We start from the raw sequence: 15,968 nt of genomic DNA, 5'->3' as shown, positions 1-15,968 counted from the left end.
ACCATATCTCTTTAAAAAGTTATTTACTTGAACCTCCAATGTAATAAAATGGTATGAAAAATACCCTGTGATTTTAGATATATACCAAAAGCCTAAATATGTGTTCTATGTTACCAAGAAAGTATGCGCAGAAATTTTGTGAAGACTATTTTTGAGACTATATTTGATATTTCAAAATACACCATTTAAGTAGTCATCAAGTTTAAAGAAATCAGAGCGTGGTTTTACTCCCATTGTTGTTGTGGAGGAGTGTGTGTACTGCGTTTGTTTTGAAATATATTTAGGAGAGGGTGAAAGGATGCAGCAAAAATCTGGTGGTCAGAACTTTGGAAGTTTATTATTTTTCTATTCCAGAAGCTATTAAAGGCAATTCACAGTTAAGACCCAGCTTCGATTTGAAAGGATTACTGGGCATTTCTGAGAACAACTTCTTCCCTTTGTCTCCATGTTAGAGCTGATATGAGTCTAGTTTAAGATCTCTAGTGTATAGCCAAAATGAAGGGGCCAATAGGATAATAGACATATCTGTAGTCCTGATTGAGGCTTCAACTAGTCCCTTGGTTTGAATTGCTTTTATAACTTTAGTAAATCTAGAAGGCTGACATTTATTCATTAGTCAATCTAACTGTATATGCAATGGCTCTCCAGTCACTAGAAAGAACAGTGGTGAAACTAACTTTGGGCTAGAGTTGTGAGGCTAAAGAGTTGTGGGCTAGAGTTGTGTCATTGACCTTGCATCTTTGACAGGCATTCCACTGGGTGAAAGTAAAAGAAATCAGGCATTTCAAAGTATATTAGTTAACCAAAGAGCAAGATGGTCCAGGTGAACATTTCTGTCCATTGTCTTTTGCTAAGATAGTTCCAGCAGAAAATTCTTGCCCTGAGAGCCAGGGTGTTTCTCCTTATTTACCAAGTCATAGTCTTACTAAGGCAAATGCAGGGTACATATGTTCTCATGGTCGTTCTAAATGACAAATGCTAAAGTGTGAGCGTGAATCAAAGATATGTGTAGTACATCTGCAATACTCATTTTGTGGAACACTTCATGCTCTACAGTACTTTTGTCACTCAATGAGGTAAGGGGATATAATAATTAAATAAGGCAAAACCTGTTCTACCAAGAAACTTACTGTATACATTAGCAAACAACAAATTATCCTAAAACTTAGTGGCTTAAAACAACAAACATTTATTATCTTGTGAAATAATAATAGGAAAATGGAGATATGAAGTAATAAGTAGAGAAATGAAACAACTAAAGAATATGAGAACAGCGTAGCCAGGGGGTCCAAGTATTAGATCTTTTCTGAGGTTGCAGTTTTCTTGGAAAATGTGTATTTGGGTATTTGGCCACTTTTTAATTGCTTTTTTCGATTAAAGTGTATGAGTTCATTATATATTTTAGATATTAACCACTTATCAGACATCCGGTTTACAAATAGCTTCTCCCATTCTGTAGGTTTCCTTTTCATTATGTTGACAGTTTCCTTTGCTATGCAGTAGGAGTGGTTTGCCTTTTGTTGCTGGTTATAACAGCTCATCGTATATTCTGGATACTAGTATGTTAGCAGTTATAATTTGCAAAATTTTACTCTGTAAACTGTAGTTACACTTTCTTGATAGCGTCCTTTGATGCACCCCAAATTTTAATTTTAATGAGGTCAATTTATCGACTTTTCTTTTGTTGCTTGTGTTTTGGGGTCATATCTAAAAACCATAGTAAAGGACAAGGTCAGGAAGATTTACCTTTATGTTTTCTTCTAAGTGCTTTATTATTTTCACTCCTACATTTAGGCCTTCTATTAATTTTGAGTTGATTTTTATATATGTTGTGAGGTAGGAGTTCAAGTTCATTCTTTTGTATATGAATATCCAGTTGTTTCAGCATCAATTCTTTAAAGACTATTTCTTGGCATCTATGTTGAAAGTCAATCAACCATAGATTAATAGGTTTATTTCTGCAATCCCAACTCTATTTCATAGATTTAAATTTTTTCCTTATGCCAGTATCACATTGTTTTGATTACTATATATATACTATACACATACTTTGTAGTATGTTTGGAAATTGAGAGGTATGAGACCTTCAGTTTTATTCTTTTTCAAGATTGTTTTGGCTATTTGGAGGTCCCTTGTGATTCTATACACATCTGAGGATTAGCTCTTCCATTTCTGCAAAAAGAAGAAAAATGCAGTTGAAGTTTTGATAAGGATTACATTGTATCTATAGATCAAATTTTTTGGAGGATTGTCATCTTACTGACAACAATCCTTACCAATTCTTACTATCCTACTAATTAATTATTTCAATTCATAAACACATGACTTTTCATTTATTTAGTTTTTCTTTAAATTCTTTCAACTCATTTTGCAATGTTCAGTGAAAAAGTCTTACAACTCCTTGGTGAAATTTATTTCTAAATATTTTATTTTTTGGATGCTTCTGTAAATATAATGGTTATTCTAATTTTTAAACATGCTATGGTAAGGAAAAGATTTTCATTCTTTCTCATATATTCATTTACTTATTTATATAACTGAATTCTTTAAGTCTTATTTAATTCCTTTTATTTCTTTATAATTGCTAATTATTTTAATGCTCAAATTTTCTCATATTTGGCAAATAAGAGTCCCTTTAAGCTGGCTTCTTTTGATGTTTCTATCATCCTTGGAAAACTTTTTTTATTACCAAAACGGGATATCCCAGGCTCAGCTTGTAGTTTTCCTGGCACAGACTCAGAAAAACCTTTATGTAAGGAAAACTGACACATTTTTGCAGATGATGATATTTGGAAACTAAGATCTATAGAAATATATAATTAGCCATTTTCTCATATTGCAATTTTGGAAAATCAAAAAATATGGCTTACTAATTCAATTTTTTCCCTATTTCTTCTTGTAGTCCCTCCAGTAATCCGGGTGTATCCAGAGAGTCAGGCTCGAGAACCTGGGGTAACTGCAAGTCTCAGGTGCCATGCAGAGGGGATCCCAAACCCCCAGCTTGGCTGGCTCAAGAATGGAATTGATATTACACCAAAGCTGTCCAAACAACTCACACTTCAAGGTGCTTTTTATTTGCATTTTCTTCCTCTTACATGACCAAGTAGAAATTTTATACTAAAATTTATAACAAGGTTTACATGATTTGAAAAAAAGGGCTAGTTGATGGCAAGAAGATGTCATGCATATGAAAAAAATATAGTTGTTCTTAAGACATTATATTTGAAATAGAGTCCATTAGTATTTTTAATGTTTTAAATAATCTTGTCATAATAATTAATTATGTCATTATTTTGGCAATAAGTAAAGTATTATGTATCTTTTAAATACTTGTCCTATGAATTATAACAGATATGCTGAACAGAATAGGTGGATTTCTTCATAGAATACATTTTTGAAGGGGCCATTTAATGTTTAAGTCATTAAAATGTATCACAAAGAGTGTAAATAGTATAGAAATGTATCATAAAGAGTGTAATAGTATAGAAATTCTTCACTGAATATTTTGTAGCATACTTTGCAAATGAAGAGAGAAGAAAAAATGTCACCAAATATGTTTTTTACATTGTTGGAAAGTATGAATGTTATTATTGAATTTTAATATGTAATTTTAATATATATTATATATATTGAATTTTAATATATAGATATATATATTGAATTTTAATATATAAATATGTAATATATAAATAAATAATATATAAAATATTCTAAGTTTGAATAGTCTAAAATGTAAATATAATTAATCAATTATTATATGTGGTAAGTAAAAAACAAAAAAATCTTTGTAATGTCAAATAATCTAAGTAATGCAAAAGCAGTTGCATATATGTTGATTATACTACCAAGTTTAAAAATGTATAAATCTTATTTCCGCCATCAAGAATAGAACATGACAAGTCATTTTACTGGAGTTTATCTGTTGCATGACATTATAGTCTTTATTGCATGCTTTAAATTCCCTCAATTCATGCCAGAAGTGAATGTATTTTCATTTTTGCATTATTTTTATAAGCGTAGGCTTCACTTTTTATTCCATTTTCACAGTGAATGTTTCAATATACATTTTTAAATGCATCTTTTTGAAATATTTACTAATTTATTTTTGCAAGTCAAAAATGACATATGAAAGTAATTGTGACCTTTAAAACCTAGATTCTACAAATCTCTATATTAATAGAAGTAAACCCAACAAATTTACATGTTTACATCTACTGATTACATCTTTAGTGTCTATAATCTTAGTAAAGGATTGATCTGATTAACAGAAATTAAAGCGAAGAAAGTTCTAATTAGTTTCTGATTTTGTCATCTCTTGCTCATTTAATAGCAGTAAACCATATTAGATGAGCATATTATATCTTTGCTTCAAGGAATATACAGAAAGGCACATTTGGGGGGTTGGTTACACTCCAGATTCAATAATGAAAGAGTGGGGGCCCTTGTAAGGTAGCTATTATCATTTTTTAAAAATTAGAAAATAGCTCAAGTTTCGAGAGAATGTGACAAATGAAAAGAGAGTAGGGAGCACAACCTAAGAGAGAATTCTGGGTGTATAGGCGTGTGAAATTCCATGTGGCTTTCTATATGATTTCTATATGATTACATGTTACCAAATACTAGTTGCTTAATTATTCATTTATTAAACAAATGCTTAGTTAGCATTTATATGTGAGGTCCAATTCTAGGCACGGACTAAATATGTCAATGGATGGGATGATTTGTTAGTGAGAGGAAGTAAAATCCTAGAAAAGCAGAAATGTTTAATTGAAAGACAAATCAAGATAAATAACACGAGGAGACTAAAACAAGCAAGAGAACAAGGTGATCTTACAGAAGAAAAGAAAGCGAAGTATGAGAAAGAGTTCAACAATGTCAAATGCATGGAAAGGTCAAGGAAAGTCACTGAAATGTATTCATGGGTCAGGTGATTAGGTTGGCCTTTTGACATTTAGAAAAAACAGTATTCATAGCCATCAGTCTTCAGAGGGTTTAGAAATGAGAAGGAGGTAAGGAAGTATAAAAATCTGTCCAGATTTTGAAAGGAGAACAAAGAAATGGTAGTTGCTGTTGATGGAAAGGATTAGGACTAATGAAGATATTTTTTTTCTCATTAGACAATGCATCATTTTGAAGAAATACTAGGAAAGAAAAAGATGTGCAAATAATGGAGATGGGGAAAGATGACCAAATAATTGTAGAAATCAGAAAGAAAAGAAGGGAGATTTTCCTTGGAAGGAAACAGACAGTTTCCTTTGAGAAGTAAATAAATGTGAAGATGTAGATGGAAATAGGAAGTTTATTTGTTTTCCCAGCTTTGATCGAAATATAAGTGACAGAGAATTGTGTAAGTTCAAGGTATAAATGTGATGATTTAATAAGCATATATACTGCAAAATGATTTGGGTTTACTTGCTAAATACATATATGCATTTCATGATTTTAAAACACGGTCACTTGTTTAGGGTGAGTAGTTAGTATTAGGATGGGAAACATCAAACCGAGCAAAGATTTGAAATAAAAACGGAGCAGGAAATGAAAGGCATGTATCTGTAAAGGTCAGGTAACGTAACCAAGTAGCACCAAACATCCTGCAAACTGAAAACCGTGAATTTGAAAGTTTGTCAATTTGCTTATGCAGTCGTCTCTTAATGTACTCCGAAAACTAGATGCAGAGACACTAAGTGCAGAGATATGTCGGTTAGTAAGGCATATGTGTCAGAGTGATAAACGGGTGAGGGAATTGCTAGGTCTGGCGATAGAGTAGAGAACATCTAGAAATGATAGATTACGTAGAGAAGGAGGAAGGCAGTTGGAGCATATAGGTTAGGAGAACACACACAACAGTATTGAGAAAAGCACATTTGAAGAAGGAATTAATTGACTTTGATCTTTCAAAAAAATCTAGAGAACTTTGTTGTTAAATGTGTGGTTCTTGAGAGAAAGTGTGTTCTTTGGGGAAAGCCATATTTCATGCAAAACAAGAAGCTGATGCAGCCCTAAATACGTTGTTCACTCCTTATCTTTTAGAGCAGGGTCTGCAAACTAAGGCCCACAGGCCAAATCTGGGAAGCTGCCTATTTTGTAAATAAAGCCATTTGGGGAGCTTTGTTTTTGTTTTTGTTTTTAGAACACAGCCACACTCATGGTTTAAAATATTGTTCATGGCTGCTTTCACGCTGCTATGACAGAGGTGAGAAGCTGTCACAGATACTATGTGGCTCACGAAGCATAAAATATTTACCCAGCCGTTAACAGGAAAACAAAACAAAACAAAACCCCACAACCTAAGAAACAAATGGCCAACCTCTGTTTTGGAGTAGTGATTCTCAACAATGGTTGGGGGAATGGAGGTGTGTGATACCATCTGTAAAGTGAGAAAAAGGTTCAAGTTATCTCAAAGGTTGTTCCTTCCCCAACACTCATGCCTCTCCATATCCCAGTCACATCCCTTGAGAGGCACTAGCGTTCCCACGTGCTTTTTCGCATTGGTTTTCTATCTTCTTTCCCCAAACAGGGATATGGATTATTTCGTCCTCTTTCTGTCTTAAATAGTCATATCACTTTCTGTTGCACATGGTACATGGTATTCTTGTGATGGAATGATATGAAACAAACACACACAGAAACCCTTAAAGAAAGAACAAAAATAAAGTTAAAGAAAAAAAGAAAAAAGAAACTTAAACAAATGAGCACAACAAACACTGAATTTTAGAGTCTGATAGGTGTCTAGCCCTTATCTTTCAAATTGAGTGATTTCCATAAGACCATTCTATAAGTCTGATTCTGCTTCTGATAATTATGCAGTATTTAGGACAATTAAGAAATAATATACGTAAAAGCACCTTGTATATTTCCAACATATTTCCAACATAGTTGGTGGTTAATTATACCCTGGTCTCCACATTGGGGTTTCCACATTGGGGAATCAGGGTTTAGCTTAAGAAATTATTTACTAAGAGTTATATTCATCAAAGCATTCTTCATAATAATGAAAAAATAGCAACAATGTAAATCTTAATTAGGGGATTTGCTATTTTAAAGGTAAAACTACTAAAGTAGATCCATCTAATTAGTTACTATGTTGCCATTAAGACATTTAGGGTGAGTAGTTAGTATTAAAACTAGTATAAAACTAGTATAAAAAAACATATTTTTTAAATAACGTGTGTGCCTTGAATAAAACACTGGAAAGTCAAAAAAAAAAAAAAAAGAAATTAGTTTACCAAGATTTAAAAGTTGAGCTAATTATTCCCTTAATCCTTTGGTTGTATACTGACTATATCAATATTATAATATTGTTTATGGGTATTTCTGGCAAAAGACTGTAATCTTGCAGACAAATCATGTGCTATTATCTTTCCATTTTCCTTACCTAATACTTTTCTTACCTTATAATTCCAGATATATAATACAGGCCCCATAATGTACCTAAGTGGCAATCGTACTATATTCACATGAGGTAGCTCACTGAATTTCTTTATGAAAAGTCTTTTTAACCGTGTTCTCCTGTATATAAACTATATTGCTATTATTTTAAAATTTTGTAAAGCTTAGGGCAAAGTGGATTCTGAATGCAAAAAAAATAAATATATAAATGGAATTATAGTTATCAATATGAAATACTTATGTGGGAAATAGGAAATAAAGATAATATATGAAGCGTGTGCATTTGACATAGAGTTTTGGGCTCTCCGTATTAGAATGACAACACAGTTTATGAAACACTTGAATGCTTTTAGAATAATTTGGCATGCCTCCAAAGCATGGAAGTAGGAAGGAAAACAGTTTAATTAGGACAAGCTAAGAGAACTGCTTGACTGTGTAATCGGAAAGCACTGTACCAAAACTGAAATCGTAGTTTACAAGTTGCATTTGCCTTCTGTTTTCAGCAAATGGCAGTGAGGTTCATATAAGCAATGTGCGCTATGAAGATACAGGAGCGTACACTTGTATCGCAAAGAATGAAGCAGGAGTGGATGAAGACATCTCTTCTCTTTTTGTGGAAGATTCTGCTAGAAAGACCCGTATGTATTGAACACTTACACACACAGTGCACAGGTTGTACTCGACTTTACAATTAGGCTTTCTTCAAAAGGCAAAAGCACCAGAAAACTCTGCAAAATGAACAGTGCATTGGAAAAAAAAAAAACCAACAGTTTCATGCATAGGAAAGATAAGAAACTTAAAATATTAAAATCAGATTTAAGAATCAAGTAACCTTGTGAAATGTTTAATACGACCCTAGAACGATTTTGTTTCCTTTGCAAGTACACCTACTATGTTTCAGGTCCTGTCTTCCCATTCACACGGGGAATTTAAATTACCCGCAAAATCCCTCTTCCAGATGACATGGGGATTTCGAGGTCCCAAGATACAGCAAAGAGGCATCCGACAGGTGTAATAAATTAGTAACTATTTTTTTCTGTCAGTGGCCTTGCAATTGGCGCCCACGAGCCGCCCCGCAGGGCTTCTCTGCAGTAGCATTGTGGTTACTGCCATGGTAAGACGCTCACTGCCCTGGCTCCAACGTCAGTCCCTGGGCTGTTTTCTCCACCTAGGGCTAGAGATCCTTTGCCATTGCTGTACGTGCGTGTTTCCTAAGTAATAAGAAAAAAAAATGTACCATTCTTTAAAAAAAAAAAATATTACCTAGTGCAAGAGATGGATAGGGTAGGGATGCTACAGATGGGTTTTTAGTTACAGCTGAATTGCTTGGAACTCCAAGTCCTATTACAGCATGTATCAAATGAGCTCTCTATGGGAAATCCCACAGAAACTTTCTCCCCCCAGTCTGCACATGCCACGGTATGGTTGTTTTAGGATTGGGTCTGTATGTACTTGGAATAACTTGTCCTTGCTGCTCAGTCTGATTTGTTATATCCATTTACAAATCTTATTAATCTAATTTGTTGCAAGGGCCCAGATATTTGGAGGGCTCTCTCGTTTGGCATGCTTATTTCTCTAAACCGAGTTTTTTAAACAAGGTTAAAACATTGTCTCTGAATCTTATTTCTCTTTAAATCAACGAGTACATGTGGGTATTAGTGGACCCAATGGGGAAGAAGTATCTTATCTAAGTCCTGACTACCAATATATCTTTGTCTATATTTGGTCCGGCTAGACAACTATCATTATAAGCAAATATTTAAAAAGAAAATTCTTAAGGTAGAAAAACAGAAAGGAAAGCTAGATATAATGACCTGGATAAGGTTCACCATAATTCGTCTACTCCTTTTATATATTTCTGCTAAACACCAATTTGCAATTCACTTTCTGTTAAAAAATAATTTTAGGTGACAAGTAATGGATGTTTTGGTTTTCTTTGTCCTTTATGATGACATTTGTGACACAGATTTTAATTTCAGCTCTCTCTTCTGATTTTCTTTTAATGTTGGTCAAGTACTTTTCAATATATTTCCCTAGTTATAGCATTAAAATACCTACCCAGAATTCCTTTAATAAGTGAATCACTTACTATTTACTAGCATGTAAATTTGAGGAAAATTTTAGAGGAAGATTTAATATAATTTTATTCATAAATGTAGTTGTACGAATGTGTTTGTTTAATTATAAAAAGTTTCTGATATCATGTTTTTATTTTATTTTACTTATTACTTTAAGCTCTTAGGGGTCAAAATAATACATTTTTAATAATTTTTTGAGATTATATGTTACTAGCATGCTATTAAAATCAGAAATAACATTTTTTTACAAGTTTTAGCAATGCAGGCCTTACTACATCTATATTTACAGGACTTTCAAAGTCATCTTATAAGAAATAATACAAGTGAAAGATTTGGGAGTGTTTTGTTCCTAATTCCAGATATAAATTATTTATAGATATTCCTTGTGTATTTAAATTATGTAACATTTTCAAGGATAAAGAGAGAAAACTACGGGGTACCTGGGTGGCTCAGTCAGTTAAGCATCTGCCTTCAACTCAGGTCATGATCCCAGAGTCCTGGGATCGAGTCCCACATTGAGCCCCACATGGGGCTTCCTCCTCAGTGGGAGCCTACTTCTCCCTCTCTGTCAGCCTCCCCCCTCTGCTCATTTTCTCTCTCTCTCTCTCAAATGAATAAAATCTTTAAAAAAAAGAGAGACAGAGAAAACGAACAGATTTTATTTTTTAACTTAATTAATTAATTTATTTTGGTAAGAACACAGCATAAATTCTGCCCTCTTTTTAAGTGCATGACATTTTATTGTTAACTATAGGCACTAGGTTGTATAACAGATCTCTGGAACTTGTTCATCTTGTATAACTGTGACTTTATATTCATTGAACAACTCTTCATTTTTCCCTCCTCCACATCACCTGACAACCACCTATATTTTGTTTCTATGATTTAGACTCTTTTAGATAACTCATATAAGTACAATTTTACAATCTTCATGTGTCTGTGACTGGCTTGCTTCAGTTAGCATAATGTCTTTCAGGTCCATTCATGTTGTCACAAATGGTAGGATTTCCTTCTTTTTAAGGTGAAATAATATTCCATTGTACATGTACACAATGTTTTCTTTATCCATTCATTTGTCAGTGGATATTTGAGTTGTTTCCATATGTTGGCTATTGTGAATGATGCTGTGATGAATGTATGAGTGCAGATATCTCTTTGATCCTGTTTTCAGTTCTTTTGGATATATTCCCAGAAATTGGATTACTGGATCATATGATAGCTCCATTTGTATTTTCTGAGGAACCTCTATGTTTTTCATAGTGACTGCACCATTTTTCATTACCCCAACAGGTCACAAAGATTCCAGTTTCTCCACATCCTTGCCAGTACTTTTATCTTTTGTTATAATAATAACCACCCAACATTTCTGTTGCTTAATGATGTAGAACACCTTTCATATACCTACTGGCCTTTTGTATGTCTTGTTTTGGGGAAATGTCTATTCAAGTCCTTTGCCCATTGTTTTTAATTAGGTTGTTCTTTTTTAAATTAAGTTATTGAAGTTCCTGGTATATATTTGAAATTAAACTTATCAGACATATGAGTTGAAAATACTTTCTCGCGTTCCATAGTTTGATTTTCACTCTCTTGTTGTTTCTTTTGCTGTGCAGAAACTTTTTAGTTTGATATAGTCTAACTTGTCTATTTTTGCTTCTGTTCCCTGTGCTTTTGATAAAATTATAGGCCAATATCCCTGATGAATATGGATACAGAATTCTTCAACAAAATATTAGTAAACTGACTATAATTGCACACTAACAAAATCATATACCATGATCATGTGGGATTCATCCCTGGAATGGAAGTATGGTTCAAATTATGCAGGTCAAGAACTGTGATTTGCACATAAAAAAAAGAATGAAGGATAAAAACCACTTGATCATCCAAAAGATGAAGAAAAAGTATTTGACACACTCTTGCATGATAAAAATGCTCTACAAACTACACATGGAAAGAATGTACCTCAACATAGTAAAGGTCATATATAACAAGCCCACAGCTAACATCATACTCAATGGTAAAAAATGGAAATCTTTTCTTCCCAGATCAGGAATAATACAAAGATGCCCAGTCTTACCATTTCGATTCACCATATCCCTGGAAACCCTAGCCATAACAATTAGGTAAGAAAAAGTTAAAAAAAAAAAAAAAAAAGACCAAAAAAAAAAAAGCATTCAATTCAGAAAGGAATAAGTAAAATAGTCTGTTTGCAGATGACATGAAAGTATAAATAAAAAGACCTACAAATATTCCACAAACAAACTGTTAGAGCTAATAAATATATCCGGTAAATTTTCAGTGTATAAAATCAACATATAAAAATCTGTCTGTTTCTATAAATTAAAGTGAGATATCTGAAAGGCAATTAAGAAAGCAATCCCATTTATAATAGCATCAAAAAAAAATAAAGTACTTGGGAATAAACTTAACCAAGGAGGTAAAAGACTTATACACTGAAAACTATAATACATTAATGAAAGAAATTAAAGGTACAAATAAATGGAAAGACATTTCATGCTCATGGTTTAGAAGAACAAATATTGTTAAAAATGCTCATATTATCGAAAGCAATCTATGATTCAAAGCTATTTCCATCAAAAAAACAATGGAAATAGAAATTTTTGGAATTTTTGGAAATTTCTATTTCTATGGAAATAGAAAAAAAATCCTAGAATTCATATAGAACAATAAAACATCCAGAATAGTCAAAGTGATCTTGAAAAAGAACAAATCTGGAGGAATCATACTTCCTGATTTCAAATAATATATATAAAGCTATACTAAATAAAACAATATAGTACTTGTATAAAGACAGACATATAGACAAATGGAATAGAATAGAGATCCCAGAAATAAATTCATGACTGTACAATTAAGTTATCTTCAACAAGAGCCTCAGAATATACATTGAAGAAAGGATAGTCTTCAAAAAATGGTTCTGGAAACTGAATATCCTCATGTAAAAGGACGAAACTGGACCCTGGTCTTACACCATACATAAAAATCAACTCAAAATGGATCAAAGACTTAGACATAAGAACTGAAAATATAAAACTCCTATATGAACGCAAGTAGCAATGTTTCATGGCATTGATCTTGACAATGAAATTAATGGATTTTAGCTGTAACCCCAAAGTCTCAAGCATTACTAATTCATGTTTATATTCTACTCTTTTATAGGCATGCAAATCCAGTTTCTTTGGCATAACAAATTTACCTCTCACTTAAATAAGCACCTTTAATTTTTATTAAGTCTGTTTTCCATAAACTTGCTACACTGGTTATTGAGAACATATCACACACACATATATACACATATATATGTGTGTGTGTGTGTGTATACATATATATATATAGTTGTTGGTATGAACGCATCCATTTTTAGAATTATATGCACATAATTAAAATCTGAATAATACTAATGAGTAAACTTAGCAGAATATTAGGAACCACAGAAAAGAAGAAAGTGAAAAATGTAAGAATGTCTATGTGGTAGCAGAGTTTTCCTTGGGATGTTTCCTAGTACTCAATAAACTGTCAGAATCCTGTATAACAAAAACAAAAACAAAATCAAGCAGAGATCATATTAGAGAAAACTATGGCCTTTTGTAACCTACCTCTTAAGGATTGCTCTGCGTTCTCTTGTAATTCCATGGACAAAGACCAATATTGGTTTTACAAAGTGCATTTGGATAGATAGGTATTTTCAAAAAAGCCAAAGGAAACAGTCACAGAGCCATCAGTGATGACTTCTTATTTGCACATATCGAAAAATTACTGACTTGTCCACATTCACCAAAAATAAATTCTCAGGTCATGTTTCCTCTCAGTAGTGGTGGGATATGACGCGTATCCAAAAAAGCAGATTGCTATAGTAGGAGAGCATGAACTTTGGCATTAGACGTGAATTAGAGTCATTGTTCTGCCACATGATAGTTGTATGACTTGGAGCTACTACATAACCTCTCTGAACTTGAACTTCTTTATGTGTAGTAACCTGGCATGAATACTAACTCACTAAGGGATTTTTGTGTAGGTAGTATAAAGCGTTCTCCATAGTGCTAGACATAAAGTCGCTCTTCCTCCACTTTATGCTTATTTTCTGAAAATAATTATTTATTCCTTGCCAGAAACATTGACAGAAGTTATTTTTTAAAAACTCTGGAGAATCTAGTAATTGTTAGAAATTAGAGTTTCTAAAATGAATGACACATAGAGACAAATAGAGATCGATACAGATAGTGAGATAGATGTAGAGATAAGACAGGAGAGAAAGAGAGAGGAGTATATATGGACATCTATATAATTACACATCCAAATATAAAAATCATTATTTAATTTTACGTTAAAACAACGTGACTCAAACGATTAGAGAATACATTTTTTCCTTTAACGTAGCTATTAAGATATTTTAAATAATAACTTGTCACCAGAGTCCACTTTTGTCGCAGAATGAAAGCAAAAGCTACACTTTATTTCCCTTTACATCAGTCAATTTATATTCCTATTACATTTTTTAAAAATTCTTCTGTAATGTGCTCTTCTTCTGTTTTCTTTTTGAAAGAGGCAGAGAAGAGAGGTGTTGAATTCCATAGAGACAGCAATAAACATGGGGAGAGACTTGCAACTTTTGGACTAAATGACACAACACAGTCTTACTTTGTTTAGCTACAGCTTCAGAGCAATCATCTGTTATTTTCTACATAATAGAGCAGTCATAGTAGTATCAATCACATTTTCTCCCCTTATACTACATTTCCCAGCAGGATGATACCGTTGAGTGAACAATTCATGCAAAGCATCATATGGCTAAGGAGTTTATGTTTTGCTTGTAACCTGATCTTTGAATTGGAAAACCTTGAGTTACAGTGCCCAACTTTGTCAACAAACCTCACTGGAAGTTTTCTCATGTGACAAATTGAACTACGAAAAAGTGCTTCAAAGTAATCTCATCTATAGGTACATTAGGGATAGGGTTTGATAACCAAGATTTAATGGGCTGATATACAGGGATGATTTAAATGTAAAGAAGAGTAGAAATGGGCCATAGGGGATTGTAACAGGGAGTAGGAGATGATATGAAATATATGAGAGGGTTTTAGGCAGAGGTAAACGTTATTCATTTGAAAATGGCTTGCAAGTGGCATACGCACTTGATACATTTCAGCTCCCAAGGGGAGTTCAATTCCCAGATGATAATAATTCATCTTCAGGATTAAAGTAAATGAAAAGCAGTGTGAATGTAAGCTACTATTGAAAGCTTTTAAGCTACTGGCTGCATTAAGCACTGAGCACAGATTATATCACACCTTGCTAGGATTTTAGTAAAGATTATGATTAATCTAGCTTCTTATAAATATTGGAATAGAATGTCTGAATATATTGTAATAGTATATATAACTTTACTCTTTATCATTGTCACAATCAGCATTATGTTTGGAAATATTGGGCCATTACAACCATCCTTATTTTAGAATTAACTTCAATAAATTAATATTGGTTGACAATTATGAAATAAATTGACTATAAGCTTCTCTAACACAGTATTATAAATTGTTAAGCTCTACAACAAGATTAATTGAATGAACAAGTTATATAAATATATAATGCTAATGTAAATTAATAATAATACAAAAATACAATGACTGTAATTCACAATACACAGACCTTTAAAATACAGTAAAATGTAGCCATTTGTACCTAAATATTTCAAAAGATATGTAAATGCTTAAGAAGTGTTTGCCTATTTTGGAAGTAAAGGAGAGGGACTTTGAGAACTTGTTTGGAGGTTCTAGCAAGGGAGTTCAGCTATTAGGAAGGCCGTCCTTTTTTACTGAGTGTGCAGCTTAGGAAAGATGAGCATGTAGCAGTGAGGGAGGAAAGGGACACATGCCTAGCCAGTCAGATCAGCCAAATCCACCCTGGAGCTCAATGGGGTGACAGATGTCACAGCCAGATTGCCTACACCTGAAAGTAATAATACACTCTATGTTAACTAAGTAGAATTTAAATAAAAACTTAAAAAAAATTAAAAAATAAGAAACTGAAAAAAGTAGAGGAAAGGATCTTAAAATAGGTTAAAACATGGTCTTTTTACATATAAACAGTTCGAGTATGGTATTGCAAACTTTAAAAATAGAACATATTCTGATAATACAGAAAAATTAACTCTCTAGTCTTTCTTTGCTTCGTATTTTTATTACTTTAGTTTTTTTTTTTTTTTTTTTTTTTTTTTAATTTAAGTAGGCTCCACACCCAACATAGAGCCTGAACTCAAAATCTGAGATCAAGAATCCGAGCTCTACTGACTGAGACAGCCAGGTGCCCCTTTACTTCCTATTTTTAAAGAATGGAGAATACCTATTTCAAAAGGGCATTGTATATATTTTTTTGTTTTATATATTTATTTATTTAAGAGAAAGAGTGTGGGGGGGAGGGGCAAAAGGAGAGGGAGAGCGAGAATCCTCACACGGACTCCCCGCTAACACAGAGGGGGAGTGG

At 32.9% G+C, this 15,968-nt stretch overlaps 1 protein-coding gene across 1 annotated transcript in view; it reads left to right on the top strand.

Annotated features, from left to right (window-relative positions):
* The window catches only part of FSTL5 (follistatin like 5), a 698,132-nt gene that overhangs the window by 565,594 nt on the left and 116,570 nt on the right, over nt 1-15,968 (top strand). The window contains exons 9-10 of the mRNA XM_045798623.2: nt 2,903-3,064; nt 7,893-8,027. Of these exons, the coding sequence (XP_045654579.2) occupies nt 2,903-3,064; nt 7,893-8,027 (297 nt within the window). The remainder of the gene's footprint in view (nt 1-2,902; nt 3,065-7,892; nt 8,028-15,968) is intronic.

The sequence above is a fragment of the Ursus americanus genome, chromosome 13 (genome assembly GCF_024610735.1).
Source record: "Ursus americanus isolate L20-20 chromosome 13, mUrsAme1.1.p, whole genome shotgun sequence".
NCBI lineage: Eukaryota > Metazoa > Chordata > Mammalia > Carnivora > Ursidae > Ursus > Ursus americanus.
The sequence above is the reverse complement of the archived record's forward strand: the minus strand, read 5'-3'. Positions and strand labels throughout refer to the sequence as shown.